General features: G+C 42.6%; 1 protein-coding gene and 1 long non-coding RNA gene across 5 annotated transcripts in view; one reads left to right on the plus strand and one right to left on the minus strand.

Moving 5' to 3' along the window:
• Positions 1 to 19,952, plus strand: part of LOC311524751 — an 87,458-nt gene that overhangs the window by 14,334 nt on the left and 53,172 nt on the right. Inside the window, exon 3 of the long non-coding RNA XR_014712612.1 lies at positions 12,226 to 12,347. This is a non-coding gene — a long non-coding RNA (uncharacterized lncRNA). The remainder of the gene's footprint in view (positions 1 to 12,225; positions 12,348 to 19,952) is intronic.
• MYOT (myotilin) overlaps positions 1 to 19,952 on the minus strand; it is a 31,431-nt gene that overhangs the window by 8,971 nt on the left and 2,508 nt on the right. For 2 of the 4 annotated variants that reach the window (XM_084636185.1, XM_084636184.1), the window contains exons 1-3: positions 7,952 to 8,089; positions 5,357 to 5,959; positions 1,208 to 1,361 (exon numbers count right to left, since the gene is read on the minus strand). In XM_084636185.1, coding sequence (XP_084492311.1) covers positions 1,208 to 1,361; positions 5,357 to 5,793 — 591 coding nt within the window. In that variant the 5' untranslated portion in view covers positions 5,794 to 5,959; positions 7,952 to 8,089. Of the gene's footprint in view, positions 1 to 1,207; positions 1,362 to 5,356; positions 5,960 to 7,951; positions 8,090 to 15,252; positions 15,509 to 17,206; positions 17,327 to 18,314; positions 18,339 to 19,699; positions 19,842 to 19,952 lie in introns of those variants that run through there. The other 2 variants (XM_084636187.1, XM_084636186.1) reach the window with 2 other exon arrangements.

The raw sequence follows: 19,952 nt of genomic DNA on the forward strand, positions 1-19,952 counted from the left end.
GAAGCAGAGAGGCTGACGTGGCTGCAATTACACCCAATTTACACTTGGGTAAGTAAAAGCAGAATTTGGTTTGAACTTTGATAGTTCCCCCCAAGTTTAGAAGCCACGTTAAAACAGAAGTTAGGTCTATGCCTATGGCTGCTAGGCAGTAATGGTAATGCAGGTGTCAAGCTGTGCAGTGTTCATACTCAGCCAGATTAAATGCTGCAAGACGCACTTCTGCCAAGGGACATTCTTAGGTCAGATTGGGCCAAAGATTCAGGTTCTCTCTCTCCCCAAATAGATTTGTAATTTGTATTATAGATCTGTATGGCCTGCTCGCCCTCCCATTTAAGTTAATGGTAAAACGTCTATTGACTTCAGTGAGAGCAGCATCAAGCCTTTACCTGCTAAGCTTTTACCAATTCTCAGACCAATAGGAATGTTTCCACAACACATTAGAACCAGCTCACTACAGGTCTGCCTGCTTCTTTCTTGGTGACACTGCACTTGGAGAGTTTTTTTTTTTTTTTTTTTTTTTTTAAAAAACCCTCTACAGTTTGGATTTCATGGCTCAGGAGAGCTGCATTTTGAGCCTCCTGAATTTAGGCAAATGTATGCCTGGGATGAAGAGACCTTTTTTTTTTTTTTTTTTTTACAGAAAATGGTTTCCCTTTGAAATAGATACCCGGACATTTGTGTTCTGATTGTCTGAAGAAAATTAGTTTTGATTCAGTTTCTTTTCAGTAAGCTAATACAAAGCACTGTGGGACATTGTTAGATGCCCTCTTAAAAAGAGCTTTAGGGAAGATTGCGACAAGACAGCAGCCACTTATCAGAGGGCAACTGGTCACTTTTACTTATCAGTGTTACTAATTAAACACTACTGACTAGATTGATAAACTACAGCTGGAAACCAGGATAAACATTCTAAAGCTAACATTTGCTGGGGCTTCTGGTCGGCTGCAGCCATTGCAGTTATGACTGAAGTAGTTCTGGCCCCTCTAGTACAAACAGTTGCTTTCTAGGGGCTAGCAAAGATGAAAACCAACATGTGATTAATTGAAGCAGTTGAATGTAAGTCTCTGAATTGCCAGAAGTCCTCTAATGATATTCAGAGTAAGTGGATTCTTTGCACTTAGACAGGTTTCAGAGTGGTAGCCGTGTTAGTCTGTATAAGCAAAACAACGAGGACTCATTGTTTTTGCACTAAGAGGTTCTCTCTTACCTGGTTGCCATTGTGAAGAAGGTTGTCTTTGCCTCGCAGTTTCCTTTCCAGGTCTTGAATGAGGGCTTCTTTTGTTCCTTGTATCTCTCGATCTGAAGTCTGGTATGTTGGCTTGGTGCTAGCTTGTTTGGTATACATTGGCTTTGAGTAACTACTTTATATAAGAGACAGACAGAAAGTCACTCCTGTGAGCTAGACTAGGTACGAGTTAGGACTGCATAAAATCTAGGCAGAGAATATATATAAATATTCAAATTTATATTTGCCGTCCATTAGCTATAACATTGGCTATGAATCAGCTTGTAAAGTGCTTGGGACAGGTAAACCATTATACATGCCAAGCATTGTTACTGAGACAGAGTTCAGGGAAATGGGCCTGCACTAGGCCAAGTCACCTGGTAGACAACACAAGTACCAGACATGCATAGATCACCCTTATCACCTGAACCTTGTAGAAGGTCCCTCGGTGGGGCTGTCAGGTGTGCAGTGGGGCTAGAAGACCTCCCTGCATGCACATCACTGATCTCCTTGATCATTGCAGGTCTGTACAGGGAGAAATCTTACCAGACATATCTAAGTCTTTTTGTCCCTCTGCACCCTGAGCACCCATCGACTCAACACTTCTCGTGGTGGGCAATGCTAATTCAACAATAGTTGGCAAGAGCTTGCCATTGGCACTGCCAGGAAGAACTAGATCAGTACAGGTGGCATGAAAATTAATGCGGGTGCATGCCTTCAACCAGCAGGAAATACACACACACACACACACACACACACACGGCAAGATCCATGGGGCAAAGAGAATAGGATGCAGGTCACCAAATATACTGTGTGGGATGAATAATCCAAAGACTAAATTATTCTCCTAACACCCCTTGTGAACCAATCAGAGGTAGGGGTTTCACTGCAATCCTGTATATTATTGGCATATCAAAGATGGGGGCCTTTTCCCTTTATGTATTGCCAGTGTAAGCAAGGCCTTTATCCCCTTCCTGCTCCTTAAAAGCCATCAGGGGCCCCAAAGCTCCCTCCGACTACCTGGGCAGAAGGGGAGCAAAAAGAAGGTAGACGTGGGCTGGCAGCATAGCAGGGAGGAGGATTAGGCACGCCTGTCATTGCTCACCCCCGTCTCTGCAGGTGGGGCAGAGGGCCTGCTGCGAGTTCCCAAGGGGCTGGAGTTGTGTAGCTCAGAAATAGTAGTAGAGGGGACCAAGGGTTTTTTTTGGGAGGGAGGGAAGAGAGGGCAACCACTCCCCTCTTCTTGCGGTGGGGCCCACCAGCCATGAGTGGATGTCAGTGGTGACGAGCAGGATGAACAGCTGCAGGGGCTGCTCAGCAGCTTTTACTCCACAGCCCTGGGGGACCAGAGACACAGGACGTTGAAGGATTGGGAGAAGAGTGACCCATAGATCCTTGAGCTTTGCAGATTTACTTGTCCGTGCCACCCCCACCTCCAGCTGAAGGAAGCATTAAGAAACAGAGGTTTGCATCATGTGGTTCCCCTCTGTTCCCTTCCCAGGGGTTTTGGAGGAGGGTCTGAAATAACCCCAAATATCACACTCAAGAAAGGGTTAAAAACCTAACTTTGTATATTTCCAAAGGTAGAGGAGAGAAAAAAAAAATTCACACAAGCGAGATTTCTTCCCCTCCACTCATCACATCTTCCTTCCTTAGGAGGAACTTGGGCCATTCTTTTCCTAGGCTACAGTTTGATACCCAGCCATAGTCTGGGTTGTGTGAGATGGTGTCAGTTATGGCCAAGTTTGGGAAGGACTATATGGTTATATTCCACCTAGTTCTAATGGTGGATGTTGTCTTGGTGCATTTTTACCACAACTCTTTCTGTAGGGTAAATCCACAGCTGGACAAGTGTTTTGGGGAAAAAAAATCTGCATCTAGTGATCCTTCGAGTGACAACCAGATGAACAAGTGAATATACACACAGAGATGTGGTTGTGCCTTTCGTTTGAGTTCTCACTACCCAGGGAATTACTGGGGTAAAATGTTAGGGTTCAGGGATACAGTACCCAAGCCTCTGCAGAGCAGTCTCTGTCCCTTTTGGGGACATATCCTGCAAACTTCACTGAGGTGGAGTATACTAACCTCCTTTGGGCAAGGATGCCCCATGAGTGAGGATTGCAGGATCAGGCTATTGGCAAAGGCTGAGATGATTTACATAGGCAATGTCCTTTTCTGGTCATTTCTTGCTAGAAGGCTTGGGTAGGGCATAGGAATAAGGTAAAAAGAACAGGAGTACTTGTGGCACCTTAGAGACTAACAAATTTATTTGAGCATCAGCTTTTGTGTAGCTCATGAAATTTGTTAGTCTCTAAGGTGCCACAAGTATTCCTGTTCTTTTTGCGGATACAGACTAACACGGCTGCTACTCTGAAACCTAGGAATAGGGTAGCGTCCCTTGGAATAATTTTGTGAGCTCGCTGGTGGTGCTTTAGTTGTAGAAGCAGACAGAATACAACCGGAGCAACAGTGTAAGTGTGTAGCAGGACCGTGTATATTCTAACATGGGTATTTGGAACCCATCATGCCCCTACATTTCCTTCATATTATGTTTTTTCCATAAAGAGCAAGAGTCCCAACAGCTTATTTTCAGTGCACACCATTCCAAATGCTCTTCTTCCCCCACCGAGTACTTCCTAGTGGTCAGAGCAGGGGAAGTGGAACCTGGATTTCACATATCTCTTCCTGATGCTTGACTATTTTGAAATAGCTGCATGACCGTGGCAAGTTACCCAGCCTCAGTGTTCCTCAGTTTACCCATCTGCAAAATTATTGGGATAACGCTTACCTGTCTCATGGAGTATTGAATTTACTTAGTATTTGTAAAGCATTTAGATATCCACAGACAGATGACATAGTGGAGCTGCAAAGTATTCAGTTGTATAATTGTGGTCGTCACAGGCACGTATCTAATTATCTCACACAGTGAGATAATTAGAACAGTGTAGTTCTGGAGAAGTATGGGGCTAGTTAGAATTACACCTAACCTAATTAATAATACCTGCACTTTATCAATCACACCACAGTTGTGGTTCAAGGAAGCTGGTAGCTTTAGTTTTCATGAATATGAGCATTTAATCCAGCTTTATGCCCAAAATAGCAAACAAAACACACTTTCCTCCATTTTCCTCAATGCAGTTGCTAGGGCACATTCTTCCCTTGCTCTTCATATGAGCTCCCAGTGAGGTCACTGAGTGTCTTGCCTCAGCATGGCACTGAATCTGAGAGAGACACATCAGGGAGGAGACGCTGGTCCTTGGTTTCAAGGGATAGAACTTTGAGAAGCTCTCAAGTCACTTACACCTCAGAATCATTGAAATGGGATTCCTGAAAAGTGTTACCATGGGTCAGTTTCTCAACCTCTGGATACATAAAGTGAGAGGGACTCGGGGGATACCTTTGTATTTTGCTATGAAACATTATAGTTACTGCATGGGAGCTCTCTCACAAGGAGCACTCTTTTCGCACAGAATTCCTGTTTTCTGAAATTGAATGAAATCAGAGAATAATTTAATGTAGGCAATTTAAGATGAGTGCCCAACCCTTGCTTTGGCTGCCCTTATGGGATTAGTTTCCACCATAACGACAAAGTAGACTGCTCATGTCAGGTCTGGTCTACATTAGACCTATATCTGTATAACTAGGTCGCTCGGGGGTGTGAAAAATCCACACCCCCAAGCGACATAGTTCTATCAGCCCCCCCGTGTAGACAGTGCTGACAGCTACCGCTTCTCAGGGCGGTGAATTAACTACAGATGGGAGAGCTCTCTCCCATCAGCTTAGAGCATAGTCATTAAAGCGCTAAGGTGATGCAGCTGCGCTGATGCAGCATTTAAGTGTAGATTTGCTCTCGTGCTAACAAATGAATGCACAGTGGAGGGGTATGTAAAGAATTTGCAGTTTAGTTTCTAATTTACAAATACTTCTCCCACCCAGACACCATGGGCCCATGCCTGCGTGAGTAAAGCAATTAGGATCAGGAGGGATGGAAGCCAATGGGAGTTTAGTCATTGGCTTCCTTGGAATCAGGATTTCACCCAATATATGGACATGGTCAAAACCTGGAGCAGCACAAAACCCACACACAACTAATTCAAAGCAGGGGAAAGTTAGAAGCCTGTACATACTTACTTAGATTCCACAGTAGAAGGAGCTTGGCTATTATAATCAGACTGTGAGGGCAACACTGAGCAGAGGAATGCTGCAGGGGACTGGTTATGCATGGATGAAAGCCTTTGCCCAGATGAGGAGGTAGCAGGAGACTGTGCAGATGCAGGTGTGATGGGAAATGCAGATTCCTTATGGGAGCTATGGGAAGACGAGGAGAGAAAGATTGGGGAGCTCAGCGATGAAGACGAAGAAAACTTCTGCTCGCTAGAGTTACGAGGCTGGATTAGAATTGATGACTGTTTGGTTTGACTGCTTGACAGTGCAGATGTCTTGGGTCCCGGAGGCTGCAGTTTCCCTTGACACGTATTCTGAGACTGGATAAAATGTTTTGGACGCTCGTAGTTAAACATGCTTGGTTGGTACACTGAGGACATGGATGGGAGATTACTGACACTCATAGGGGATGTTTCGTGATTGTCCTGGCTTTTTGTAGGTGACAGTGGGCTTTGGGTTGGTGGCTGGTAAAAATTAGATGATAGGCCACAAAAACTTTCTTGGGTAGGTTCCTGGGTAGAATGGAATCCCTAGCTCGATGGAAAGGGGCTGTCTTGATGTGGATTATTCCTTTAGGAAGACAATACAAATAACATAAATTGTATGTTACAATTTGAGTTGTAAGTATTGTGTAGTAGAGAGCAGTCACTCAGATGCATGAGCATCATACTCTTTAGATTGATTATTAAATATTAATAAATCAATAACCCATGTCTGAAGTTTCTATTTTAAGCCATTCTAGAGCTATATGAACAATACATTTCTGATCATCATATGGAGTTCTACTCCCCCATTCAAGCTTAGCTCGTTGGTCACCACGGGTGTCTTCTCTGGAACAGCATGTTAAGTTCTGTCACAAAGTAATGGAGTTGCAATGATCATCTTGAAAACATGAACCAAGCATGACCTGAGGGTGCCGCCTGCCTGAATCTGCGGGCATCCTGAAGTGATAGCTCTAAGAAGGTGTGAACTGCCACAGTCAGCTCAATCAAGGAACTGTGGTCTATATAATTCTGCACCCCGGAATCTAGCATTTTTTCTGTATAGCACAGAATTCAGTATTTTTGCTATGGAATTCATCAATTCACTACACTGCTAGTGAAGCATGAATTGGGGTCTGTATCCGATTACTAGAGTTTTGTTAACTATAGTAGATAAGTTTTTAAAAAAATAAACCAAAAGAATTAAACTTTTCAGAATTGTCATTATAGGACTATAGCTATATTCCTCATTTTAAGGTCACTAAATTAAGTTTTCCATACTTTGTATAATGCCTTATTGGAGACCAAAGATCAAAACTTCTGAACTCAAATTTTCTGACCAATTCAGATTAGGTGTGTAAATAGGAAGCCTAGTGAAGGGAAGTGTGTATTTCAGTCTTTTGCATGTAATAGCAGTTCACCTTGTTGAAGTAATCTGCTGAGATTTGTGAGTGAGCATTAATGCTGAAGTTGCTGTGAGTGAATGCTAATTGAAAGCATGGCTGTAGTGAATTATGTTTGTCTTGCCAGATAGCACACAGACAGTACTGATTAAGGCCGAATATATAGCTAGATAAAGCACTGCTATAAGATACAGTAGGGCAAACAAACTTAGAAGGAAAGGGCTTGATTGTATTACATATGTAAATTGCAGATGTCTAAACTATACCTCTTATCAGTTATAAAGAAGAGTCAAGTTTCATAAAAGCGGACCAAGCAAGTTGCTGAATTGTAAAAGCTATTATTAAATAAAGAACTATAAATCTACACGAGTTACATGTGCTGGAAAAAATTGCAGTCTTTTCCAACAGAGATCAGCTGTTTTGCTTCTCTCTCTCTCTCTCTCTATATATATAGACACACACACACAAGCACAGTATATTGTATTCCTTTCCTAGGAGAGCCCAAAGAAGAGTTCCATGAGGTCATAAATTCCCCTGGGGAAGAGATCATATTCTTAAGACATCTCTCCTGTTTTAAACAAGAGGTAAAGCTTCCATTTCCTAGTGCTGTTTATCAGTGTAGTTGTAAATTAACCATAAACGAACAGGAATTTTCTCATAAAGTCCATAACTTTTCCCTTCCGCACATTCTTGGAATGTGAAACTAATTTCTGGATCATGTCCAAACTATTTTCTTGTTCACCAGTGCAACAAACTGAGTTTAAAACTCCAGAATTCAGCAATTTTTACTGAAATATTTTACAGACCCATTTTATCTATCCATTTACACACACACACACAAAAAAACAACCCAAAGTTCTAGAGAACTGTCTCAATACTGTACATAAGTATTTAGTAAGGTTTACCCTAAACTTTCTCTTGTAACATAATATGAATATAAAACTTTACATTTTAGATCAAGTACATTTTCCTTACAAGTAATTCTGAGTTCACATCAAAAGACTTGTTTTTCTCAATGTTTTCCAGATGAACAAGCAAACTACAGTACAAACACTGTGCATTTGACTGAGCAATGTTATTCAGTGCATCACTTTTTTCTTTTTTTTTTTTAAGTACAGATCAGACAGTGCTGCTAATCAGAGATCTGCAATAAAAATGACAGGGGGAAAAATACTTACCTGCAGAAGTTGTCACCTGGGCTTTAACCAATATTTTGGGGAAGGGATAGTCATTCCCTGACACGGACTGTAATCATAGTAGCACTCTGCTTAGTATTATAAGACCAAGTACTTTTATCTGCTGCCAGATAATGACATCTGATGTACTCCCTTGTCCACCTATCTATGCAAGCATATCAAAATAAGAGTCCCCAGCCTAAACACTATCATTTGCAGTTCTGTTAGGTTTAATGGAATAAGCCCAGTTTTTTCAGATGCTGTTTTGCAAGTGGCCATGTGCCTTTGCGGTCTGCTGATCAGTGAGCTACACCATATAGAATCATAGAATCTCAGGGTTGGAAGGGACCTCAGGAGGTCATCTAGTCCAACCCCCTGCTCAAAGCAGGACCAATATCCAATTTTTGCCCCATATCCCTAAATGGCCCCCTCAAGGATTGAACTCACAACCCTGGGTTTAGCAGGCCAAAGCTCAAACCAGTACAAAAACAGGTTAATACATCTACATAGCCACTTGTTTGGGTTTTTTTTTTTTCCATCTCAGTACGATTTTTGGAGAAAGGAGAACTGTAATGACTTGTTTCAGAGTAGCAGCCGTGTTAGTCTGTATCCGCAAAAAGAAAAGGAGTACTTGTGGCACCTTAGAGACTAACAAATTTATTTGAGCATAAGCTTTCCTGAGCTACAGCTCTCTTCATCGCTGTAGCTCAGGAAAGCTTATGCTCAAATAAATTTGTTAGTCTCTAAGGTGCCACAAGTCCTCCTTTTCTTTTTGTAATGACTTGGAATACTTCACAGGCTCTGCACTAAGCTGCCCAATCCTGCAGCTTGCTCTAGCCTCTTGCATGTGTGTAAAACAGCAGTGTTTCTTCCAGCTGAAGAAGGACCAGTGATGATGGACTGTGATTGGCATTTTCCTCCAGGGGGCTTTGAGGATGGGGTGATAGGATGAGCCTTAGGGTTCTGACACAGGCCAGCAGGCAGAGGGTGGATACCAAGGCGATAGGAGGCTTGTAAATATCTAGCACTGCTGCACTGGGGTAGGGAAAGATAAATGAATCATTTCCCTTGTCTAGCTGAGCAGCCGCTTTATGCAGAGGGGACCCCCCCAGGACAAGCTGGGGGACTCTATTTCTGAAAGAGATACCTGAAGCAGTAGAATTGCAAGTGCTCAGATTTCAGTTCTGCCAATCTAGTCACAGCCCTCCTTTGTTCCAGTACCTCCCTAGCATGCAATGTCCTTCCCTCTTTACCGCTGAAAGCTCAGCGTGCCCAAGTGCCTGTTGTTAAACACACTGCAGTGCTAAAATATACATAGCTACACACACACAATGAGGGGATGGGCACTGGGGCAGCTTCTCACACTGTGGGTACGCTTCCATCCAACTGAGCTGTAAAGGAGTTATTTGCAAAGTCTGCAAAGCACAGCAAGCCTTAGTTACAACAGCTGTGTGAGGTAGACAAGTAGGTTTCATTATCTCATTTTTCAGCAGGGAGGATCTGTGACATTGTCTGCACCAGCAGTTTTGGACACCTTATTCTATTATTCCCTTTCCTCAGTTCTCCCCACATCAGCTCTCCAGAAGGCATTTTTATTATATTGTCTAACCCAGTGGTTCTCAACCAGGGGCATAGGGTGTACCCCTAAGGGGACCCGGAGGTCTTCCAGGCAGCACATCAACTCATCTAGATATTTACTTACTTTTGAAACAGGCTACATAAAAAGCACTAGCAAAGTCAGTACAAACTAAAATTTCATACAGGCAATGACTTGTTTATACTGTTCTATATACTGTATACTGACAAGTACAATATTTATATTCCAGTTGATTTATTTTATAATTATATGGTAAAAATGAGAAAGCAAGCAATTGTTCAGTAATAGCATGCTGTGACACTTTTGTATTTTTATGTCTCAGTTTGTAAGCAAGTAGTTTAAGTGAGGTGAAACTTGCGGGTATGCAAGACAAATCAGACACCTGAAAGGGGTACAGTAGTCTGGAAAGTCTGAGTACCACTGGTTTAACCCTACTCAGAGAGCATTTGAAATCACACAGCAGTAAAAATACCTGTGTCTGGTCAACACAAGTTCTTTGAGCATAACAAGTCCCAGCTGATCTGCAGTGGTGGCGAGAGTCTGAAAATCCTGTTGACAAGGCCACTGAAGTTAAGTGATATGCTCAAGGGCACGTAGCAAGCCATCTTGAGAAGCTGACTTAGAACTTTACTTGCTTAGTTAGGAAGTTAGAACTTCCTTGCCTAGCCCACTAGAAAAGACTGCCCACTTTAAAAGAATTGACACACCATCTATTGTTGCTTTCTCAATTAAATGTTCTGTGTTATTTAGCTGTGTCACTAACCTGCCAGAGTCCAGGAGCGGCCAATTCTTTATAATAGTTGTGTTCAGCTAAAAGGAACTGAGATTGCAAGCTCCTGTATAGAAACACAGCTTCCCTTCCTTAGTGATCTGCCTGAAGGGTGAAGAACAACTAAACACAAAGATTTTCTTTGGTGTTTACGGACTTGTTAAACAGCACAATTTAGCAAACTTACACCTCTGTTCATTTAATTGACTGCAATTCATTGAATGATATCACTGTAGAACCAATGCTGATTTAAAGGTGCCCAGGGCCATAAGCCAGAACTATGCAATACAAAATATAGGGTTGGTTTAAATAGCTACCCATAGCTCAGTGTTTCTCAACAACTGGTCCATGGACCAATGCCGGTCCCTGAGATCTCCCTGACACTATTTAGGAAGGTAGCAAGCCAGTCCCTGGTATCAAAAAGATTGAGAAACACTGAATTAGCACACACAAATCCTTGATTCTGCATTTAACTTTGCAAGGGTGTGTAAGTCCGCCGTCTGCATGAGTGCATGTGGTCAATTCTTAACCATTTAGGCCCAATCCTGTAAATACACATATGCTTAACTTTACTATTATGAGTTATCCCATCAAAACCAATGGGATTACTCATGGTAGTAAAATTAACCATGGAAGTGTTTGCAGGATCAGAGCTTTAGATAGGATAGGGGTACAGATAGGTCAGCCTAGGCAACTCTCCACCAAATCGGGAATTGACAATGTGACAGATGGACATGGGGGGCTCACAATCCTAACAATGTGTTACCCTAACCTGGGTGGATTGTATCCTTCCCTGCCAGAGACCAGAGTGCTGTCAACACTTTTATAGCATGTCCTACTAATATAGTGTCCATAGATTTCGACAGATGTACAGCAATCTAAAATACATGTAACCTTTAGATTTCCCTCAATCACTTTTTTGGTGTCTTTTGGGCACTAAGGAAAGGTGCATTCACACCTAAAGCTCATTTTTAAATGATCCCTCTGTTGGGTGAACAAATTCTTCATAGCAGGTGTTAATTATGTGCTAATTTACTTAAATTTGTCATGATGAGAGTGATTATGGAAGGAAATGTGCTGTAGCTAAAACCAAGATTCCACACTTGTAAATAGGAACTGCTGTGGACTAAAAGAGAGTAAAGACAATTGTAGTGCGATCATCAGACTTGTAGAAAGTTGTGAGAGTGTTAAAGGTCACATTCTGTGCTTAGATAGGCAGGATGGGCTCCCATTGATCTCAGAGTCTAGCATGCTTATCTCAGAACAGAATTTGGTTGCAAGACATCAATTTAAAAGGCAGCTTTGTATATCTAAGAGGCTGCTAAATACAGCTAGGACTGGGTTGGGAGAAGTGAAAGGAATGCAGAAGATGGAAATCAAAGGTAGGAAGTGGTTTAAAAGAACTGTTAATTCATTTTTTAAGAAGGGACACGGTCTACCCAATACAAACTATGAATTTTTAAACTTGTAACTAACAGCTAAGGTTTCCCTAAACGAAGAACATTAGAGAAGAGCTGTTTCTTCAGTTTAATTTGTATATTTGATTGCACCCAGTTTGTGTCTAGTCAGTTTCTGAGGATCTTTACACAGCAGCAGAGGGAGGGGGAAAAAATGGAAAGAGCATCTTGTAAAGACAGAAACTGGCCAATAGACTTAAGAACAGGTCTAGGGCCTCAAACCTCTTCTTTAAATGAGCTAGATTTGACCAAAAAGAAAAGGAGTACTTGTTGACCGTGTCCCTTTAACACTTAAAGCTCAGCAATTGTTTGTTTTGTGCTTTTTTCCCCTGGGGAGCAGGGAAAAAGAAGCTAGTAAGTTTGGAAGCTTAAAGGCTTCAGAAGATGGCTGGCAGCTAGTAGCTATTTTCTAGCATTATTTACTGGTGTTTTTGTTTGTTTTTTTGTTTTGTAGGCGTGACTGTGTTGCTAACTGGTAGTTCTGAGAAGAACAAGCACAGGGAATTGTCTGCCCCGTTCCTTCCCAATAATGGGCTTGCATTCTGACATTACACCTGTCTCCACCTTCTCTTTCTGGTAAGTTTCCATTGACACTGTTGCTTCCATGTATTTAAGTCTGTTTCTACAACTTTATCACCTATATCCCAAAAGAGCTGGCTACAGTGTAGCAAGTCATTAGGGGCGTGACCTTACAGACACTTGGCTATAGCTAGTTTCATGGGAGTCAGTAGTAGTATTCACTGACTTGGGTAGGACATGTGGTCACATTTCCAGGATCATGCCCAAAGGGCCTGATTTTTAAAGGTATTTAGATGTCCAAAGATACAAATAGGAGCCTAGTGGGATTTTCAGAAGTGGCACGGGGAAGATTCGGGGGTGGAGCTATCTTTAGGCACCTAAATGCCTTTAAAAAGATCAGGCCCAAAGCCACTGTCATTCCAGTGAGAGACTTTCATTGGTGCTGTAATTCCAGACCTTAGTTGTCTCATGTGAAATAATACAGGCTTTTAAACTAGATCTCACTTTTATGTGACATTTTGTATAAGCCTCTTTCAGAATTTATAAACCAGAACTTTAAAAAAAAAAATCTAAATAATACTCACTTCCCCTGGGATAAGTTAGAACAAAGCATCATCCAAAAAAGAGACTGCACAAAATTGAACTTACTGGAAATATTGAAGTACCAACTTCCTACCTTGGGTGACCAGTCTGGAAAGAGGGTGGAGAAACTGACTTGACTCCTTTGGCTAAGCTAGAAAATGTCTCCCTTTTAGAAAGAAACGTGTCAGTGAAAACTTTATAGGGACTTTCCTGTCTGGGGGTGGTTGTAACAGCCTGCCTTGATTTGAAATAATCCACAGGTAAAAAGTACAAGTAACACACTCTTAGATACGCCCCCCCACCCCCATTGCTGCTCAACTCGCCACTTTAGGTGTTCAGAATTGTTATAGGAGCCTGAGTTGACCACACAGCATAGTAATCACATGTCTGGGTTTAGTTTCTCATATTTGATGGCTTCAGTAATTAAGGCACATTCACAACCTGTAGAAGACTGCAGGAACTGCCTCTTCATATCTTACAAAGCTGAACTCTGTCAAGGTATATTGTAAGCAAGCTGATTTATCTAGGGCCACCAAGCTGACTTCAATTACAGCTCTTATTCTGCCATAAGCAGATCTCAATAGGTGGAGACCCACTGATGTTATGGGCACAGGAATCTGCCTGTGTGGAGTTCATTGCATGATCAGGCCTCAGCTGATGATTTGCAAATTATTTAAATTAAAACCCCCACTTTCAGTTCCCTATTAAATAAAATTTACCAGGAACTAATCCCTGCCCAGAGAAATCAATATTTAAAAATAACCTCTCCTCTTCTGGTGAGCTTGCATAATAGTATGTTCAGAGTTGTTAAAATAACTAATTCATTGGCTGTGGTTGATGAGTGGATCCAAATATAATGTTACCCAGTACAAATTGCTTTCTGTCACAGAACCAGTGATACATGATGTGAAGGCATAATGCAGTGCTCGCATTCAGCTGACCAAGTGAGAGGCACAAGCTTGTCTTTTAGTGAGCCTTCTCCTCATGAAAAGTGCTGGGGAACCTTCATGTACTAGCTAGTCTTGGACTGACCATCACTAACCCTGCTTGAGAGCCGCACAGTGAAAATAAGCACCATTACAGTGTTGCTCATGTCTAGGACAGGATTGCAAAGAAAAGTAACCAAGTCCAGTTTGTTCTTTTTCTCCGAGACAGCATTGCAACAAATCTGTGGCCACTAGGGCTTCACAGTTGTCACCATGCTGTGAGCTATGGCCACTGAGATCTCTGTGGAACCAACAGGTTAGAATGCTGAGCCTCCTGCTCCAAAAAGCACAGGGTCCTACCAGGGCAAGTAATGCTTCATTTTGTTGGAGGAGCTGCATGAGCTGTTGGCAGTAGATGGGCTATGACACATGGTGGAATCGTTCTGGTTGTATCCTGTAGAGCAGCTATTCAATGCTTATCATTTATTTATTTAGCACCTCTCATCTTCAAAATGCTTTACAAACACTAATTGAAACACGCTTCTAAGACACCCCCCCAAGTATGATCTCCAATGTACAGAGGGGGAAACTGAGGCACACAGGTGCTGTAACTTGCCCAAGACTACTGATGAGATTGGTGTCAGAGCTCTGATTAGAAATTGGGAGTGCATGGCTCCCTGTCTCATGCTCTGATCTAGAGGCAAAGAGATTTCCTAGGGGTTAATTAAGGTTAGATTTGTAAAAGTGTTTAGGCACCTAAAAATGTCTGGGAACTCTTGAAAATCCAATTAGGCACCTATCTGCTTCTGTGGATGCCTCTAAATACCTTTTAAAAAACTGGTCCTTACTTTTTTGTGGCCAGATTTTTCAAAAGTATTTAGCATCCTGCCACTCCCCTTGAGAATATTTGGGAGCTGTTGAATGCTGAAAACTCTTGAAAACCTGAGCCTGAATTTTGAGTGTTGAGCTCTTTTTAAAATGTGGGCCCAGCATGGCTGGTTGTCTGTGTTTTGGGGGAAATGAGTCATTGACAGTATTCATCTCTTGATTTGTGCCCACTTATTTTAATGGCCTGAGTACTGTATGTCTGAACTCTGGGCCACGTTTTCCAAGTTCATGCAGCAGTGGAATTGTGCTAAACATGGGAACCTATGTATGTGGGATGGCTGCTTTTCTGGACAACACATCAGAGATTGAACTCCAGAACTAAAGGCATGAGTTGATACAGATTGAGATAAAGAGCCAATTCTCTCTAGCTCAGGCTGCAACAAACTCTGCTCCTTTAAAGATCGGCATAGAGAGGGATCTGTCTCATATCCTCCCCAGTGGGTTACATATGCAAACATTTGCATTGTGCATTTATGACTACAGGTCAGGTAATTGTGCATGTGCGCAAACAAACAGGCAGCTATACAATGGACTTAAGTACAGCTGTGCTGTCCACTTTGCCTTACCAAGCAGATGAAGTCTCAGGAGAGTCTTCATAAATGCCATGAAATTCTTCCATTTCATGCTGGTGATTCTGCCATCCAGAATTCACACGTTCCCTTTGCTTGCCTGGGTCTGGGGTCTTTTGCAGCACATTATATGGGGGCTTGGTAGCCAGATCTCTTTCCTTTACCACATTCTGGCTTTTCCTCGGTAATGAGGCTGTCTTCTTGGCAGCTTGCGTATGGGGAAGGGTTTCAAATCCTTCCATCTCTTTTGCTCCTGCAAAGTACAATTGCTAATTGCTCAGGCAAAAACTGATATCGCACCTTCCAGGCAGAGGGCATTCCAAAGAACTATATAAACACATCTACAAATCCTTTCACTCACCTGAGGAAGCTCTACCTTATCTAGAGCAAAACTGAGCCACCTCGTGGGTGAAACTAAACACGGTGCAGCAATACCATGCACGTGATTTGGACAGAAACTGAAACTAGTGGGGGAATTTTGGGGAGGCAGGTACATATCCCAAACTGGACTTTCCCAGGATGCTGATGATCGCATCCTTCCTGTTAAGAGGTGCCAGCAGAACTCTGACCACTAGTGACCATTCCCTCCAATTTACATCACAGGTGAAAGTGTAATATGCTTATTGGAGTTCTTTAAAAATGACCCAGAAACTCATTTGTTTCCTGTTCTCCCATCTGCACCACTTTCCTAAGAAGCTTAAAACTGAACAGAAAGCTTGTGTCTTGAATAGAGTAATTCCAATGCTATATCACATTTTATGACTGAATTTTGGTCACTTTACAACTGGGGAGTGTTGTTGTTTTCCTCCTGGGGTTAGTGAAGGGAGTTTTGCATGCTTCTGTAGGTGGCCTGAGGGATTCTTCCGATTCTGCCATGTGAGTGACAAGGGTGACCAGATGTCCCGTTTTTTGGGACTTTTTCTTATATAAGTGCCTATAAACCCCATCCCCACCCCTGTCCCATTTTTTCACAGTTGCTATCTGGTCACCCTGTGACTGACCAACAGCAACCTAAAGGGGACCAGGTTGGAGAACTGTTAAGTTCCATTGCTGAAGATCCTTAGGACCATTTTGGATGATCGGACTGGCTGGTGTGCCAATTCCTGTCTACCTTCTCTGAATGGCCTGCTTAGCCCCACTACACAGACAGGCAGCGGCAGGCATTGCCACAGTGTAAGGCCATCCTTCTGTTGGGTACTGGGAAAAAACAGGGACCGCTAGGGGCATGGTAAAGTCACCATACCCTTTTTGGTGATAGCACTCTTGAGCACCAGGAGGGGAGGAAAGGCAATGGGGACCAGTACCACAGGGGGTTGCAAACTAGCAGGGACAGCAAGGGTAGGGAAACTGAGACTGACCCCAACAGGTGCCCTACGACCTAGCAAGAGGAAGGGGAGTACAGTGATCACAAGTCAGTATCCATAGAGACATTTTTTTTCTGGTGCGCAGTGGCCCTCTTAAGAAGAGGTGAAGTAGGAGGATGCTGCACACACATGGCCACTTGAGGACCCCAGTGAGGATATCACTGAGATCATAGGACTGGGTGGGGTGGGGGAAGGAGAGTACTTATCTTGTAAGTAAGGAGTGTGTCTGGCTACTTGGAGAGTTTATGGGGATGTAGTTCTGGGAAGAGCCCCCTTTCTGGGAAAGTGCCCTGTTTATTGGCTCCACCATGTTATCACCACCTGGAATGACGTGATCTCACCCTCCTTCTTACTCATAGTCCATTTGGGCATTTCCCAGGGGAAATGAGCCCAGTGGGGACCATCCTGTTTAGAGTAAAAAAAATTATCTTGGAGCCACTCCTCTTATTACTATATCTAGCTTGAGTTTCTAAGATGTTTAGGCCTGGTTTTCCCCTTGATAAGAAACTGGGACTCTGCCCAATGCTGAGTGGAGGCAGGTCCTTTGAATTTATTACCCTCTTCATGAGCTGAATGCCTTTATTTACCTTGGGAAACAGAAAGGTGGGCACTGGATGCCACTGCTCCAAACTCATTTTCAGCAATACATTTAAATACCCCGGAGTCTTCGGGAAAAGCTTCTGTAATAACCAATGTGCAAACTTCCTCTGAAATGAGAGATTGGAGGACGTGATTGGTACCATAAGGGGCTCTGGGCCAAATGCTGACTCCCAGGAAGTCCATGAGGAATTTTGCCATCCCCTTTAATAGGCTCAGGATTTAACCCTGTGACCTTTCTTTAGAAAGCTGCCACTTGCAAGGCGAGGTGCACTGAGTGCTGAGAGCTGGGGCTGGGCATGAGTGAAGCTAAGCTGGGGTCTGTATTCCTCACATGCCGATGCTCTTGCAGAGGTACACACTGAGGCTTGTAAAAACAGCAGTTATGAAGTATGGAAAAGCAGCCTGGGATCAAAAACAACGGAAGCAAAGGAAATACCGAGCCTGTAATTCCCAGCAATAGTGTCAGGGGCTCTTGATAGCCTGCCACCTGAGCCCGCTGATGGAACTGCTGTCTTACACTCATTCCCTGTATTCTGGGGCGAGCAGACCCTACGCAGGTGCTAAAGGGATGATGTTATTTCCAGTCTGCCAGCCGCCCCTGCCCACTGACCAGGATGGGTGAGCTAGGAGGTGCTCCTTGCAGGAACAGTAATGGGCCTCTGTGGTAACAGGCAGCTGGGTTGCCCAGCAAGAAGTGAAGGGATTTTGGGGGTAAGGGATGGTAGGGGAGGGTTCCTTTCGTATCCATATCCAGGATGCAGTGCAAGACTTGCTTCCCCCATATGTTAAATTCTGCTCTCACTTACACCCGTGCAAGAGGAAACCTCACTAAAGTCCTGAGGTCATTTTATAGGCTGGTAGGTTTTCACTACAGAGAGCCTTCTGTCTTCCTAGCTGAACCTTAAAGGGACAAAATCCTTCCCTACTATGCCTCTTAGGTGCTTGTACTCGAACCCAGGTATGCAGAGACTATCACTGTATCAGTGCACAAGCTGTTTTGCTCTTGCTAACCTTCCATCAGTGGCTTTTATTCTGGGCCAGCCTATTGCAAATGAAGTGACATAATATTTAGCAAAAGCTTTGCAAAGTACTTACCAGGAACTGCCGACAAACATGTTTCTGTTCAAAATAAGAAAGAAGAGAGAATTAATTGCTATAAAATTTCCTTCAGTACTCAGATTTCCAGACAGCCCATCAAAGAGGTTACAGAATGATCAGTATTTTAGGATGAGATTTCATATGCAGGGAACATTTTTCATCTGTCTCTCATTCAGTTTCCTCTCATAGCTCAAGAGAAAAATGCAGTACTGGTGGTCTTATGTTTCTGGAGGTCCTAACTTAAATAATGTGATTTTTAATTCTCCATGAGTTCATAAAGCCAGTCTAAAATACAGAATTGTTTTACCACAATTATTTTCATTGTATCTCTTCTTTTTAGTAAAGTTTTGGAAAGAAAATAATCTAGATGGTAATTACTTTTCACTTTCCATCCAAGAAATGCTATACACTTTCCAGATATTGATGAATTTATCTTACATATGGCATAGGTTGCATTATTATCCCCAATTTACTGAGAGGAAAACTCAGGAATAGAGATTGTAAGGAACTTGCCCAAAATCTGAAAAGGGAATGGAATCCAGGTGCCCTGACTTCCAGTTCTGTGTCTTCAGTACAACACCCTGTGGTAAATTCTGCTCTGTTATACCAGTGTCACTCCACTGACTTCTGTGGAGTTAATCCAGCCTTACACCAACATTGCTGGGAGCAGAATTTGGCCGCATGCATTTGTACGACATGACAAATAGAGATAAAGGAGTAAGAGGCAAGGTATATGTTATGAAGCAGGAAGCCAAGTATCTTTAGCATCTGAAAGTGTGGGTATATTGGAGATAGGCCTTGGACACATGTTGATGCAAGAAGAAATTCATATCCAGAGGTCTGAACTCTGTGGCTCAAGGTTATCTCCAGTGTGTTCATATGTAAGGATCCTTATTCAGTCTTGGTACAACTCCATTGATTTCAGCCGTGTTACACCAGGAATGAATTCGGCCCATTACATCTGTGAACACCTATGTGGGAATATGCTCATGTTTTGTCTCTTCTTTAATGTCTATTGCTAATCAGTAATCATTCGTTGAAGATACTATTGATCAATAGATGCTTTGTCATGATATTTTGTAATGGCTATTTCTAATGGGTTCTGAAACTCCTGCAGTTATTTTCCTGAAAAACACTCTTTGTATGTGATCAGCAGTTCACATGTCTGATTTCTTCTCACTGAGGAACGAAAGGGGAGACCTAATATGTCCTTCTGTTTCTTTAAACTATTTGGTATTTTCAGGCTGTATTCTTGCTATATAAATGCACAGCTGTCTTCTGATCTTCTAATAGCTCTCCGTTCCTATCTTATTACTACCCCATGAATGTGTCTGTGCCATGAATGAAATTATTCTGCGTCTGGTGAGCATAATAATACTTACTTTTCCTTAGTATTCGGAAGTCTGCAGAATCAATGATCTGATTATAGTCTCTGTACCAGCGCACATGCATAGTGGGCCTGGCCTGTATTCGACATTCAAACACCACTAATTGACCTTTTTTGGCCCTGATGTTTTGTAGACTCTGGAGGAAGAAAAACAGTTTGAAATGGCTACGGTTTTGTTATGTACACAGTTAAATGGCAAATGCTTAGTGTTGTTTACACACACATTTATGAACATACAATGTAGCTAA

The sequence above is a fragment of the Lepidochelys olivacea genome (assembly GCF_965140295.1).
Source record: "Lepidochelys olivacea isolate rLepOli2 genome assembly, chromosome: 8".
Taxonomy (NCBI): Eukaryota; Metazoa; Chordata; order Testudines; family Cheloniidae; genus Lepidochelys; species Lepidochelys olivacea.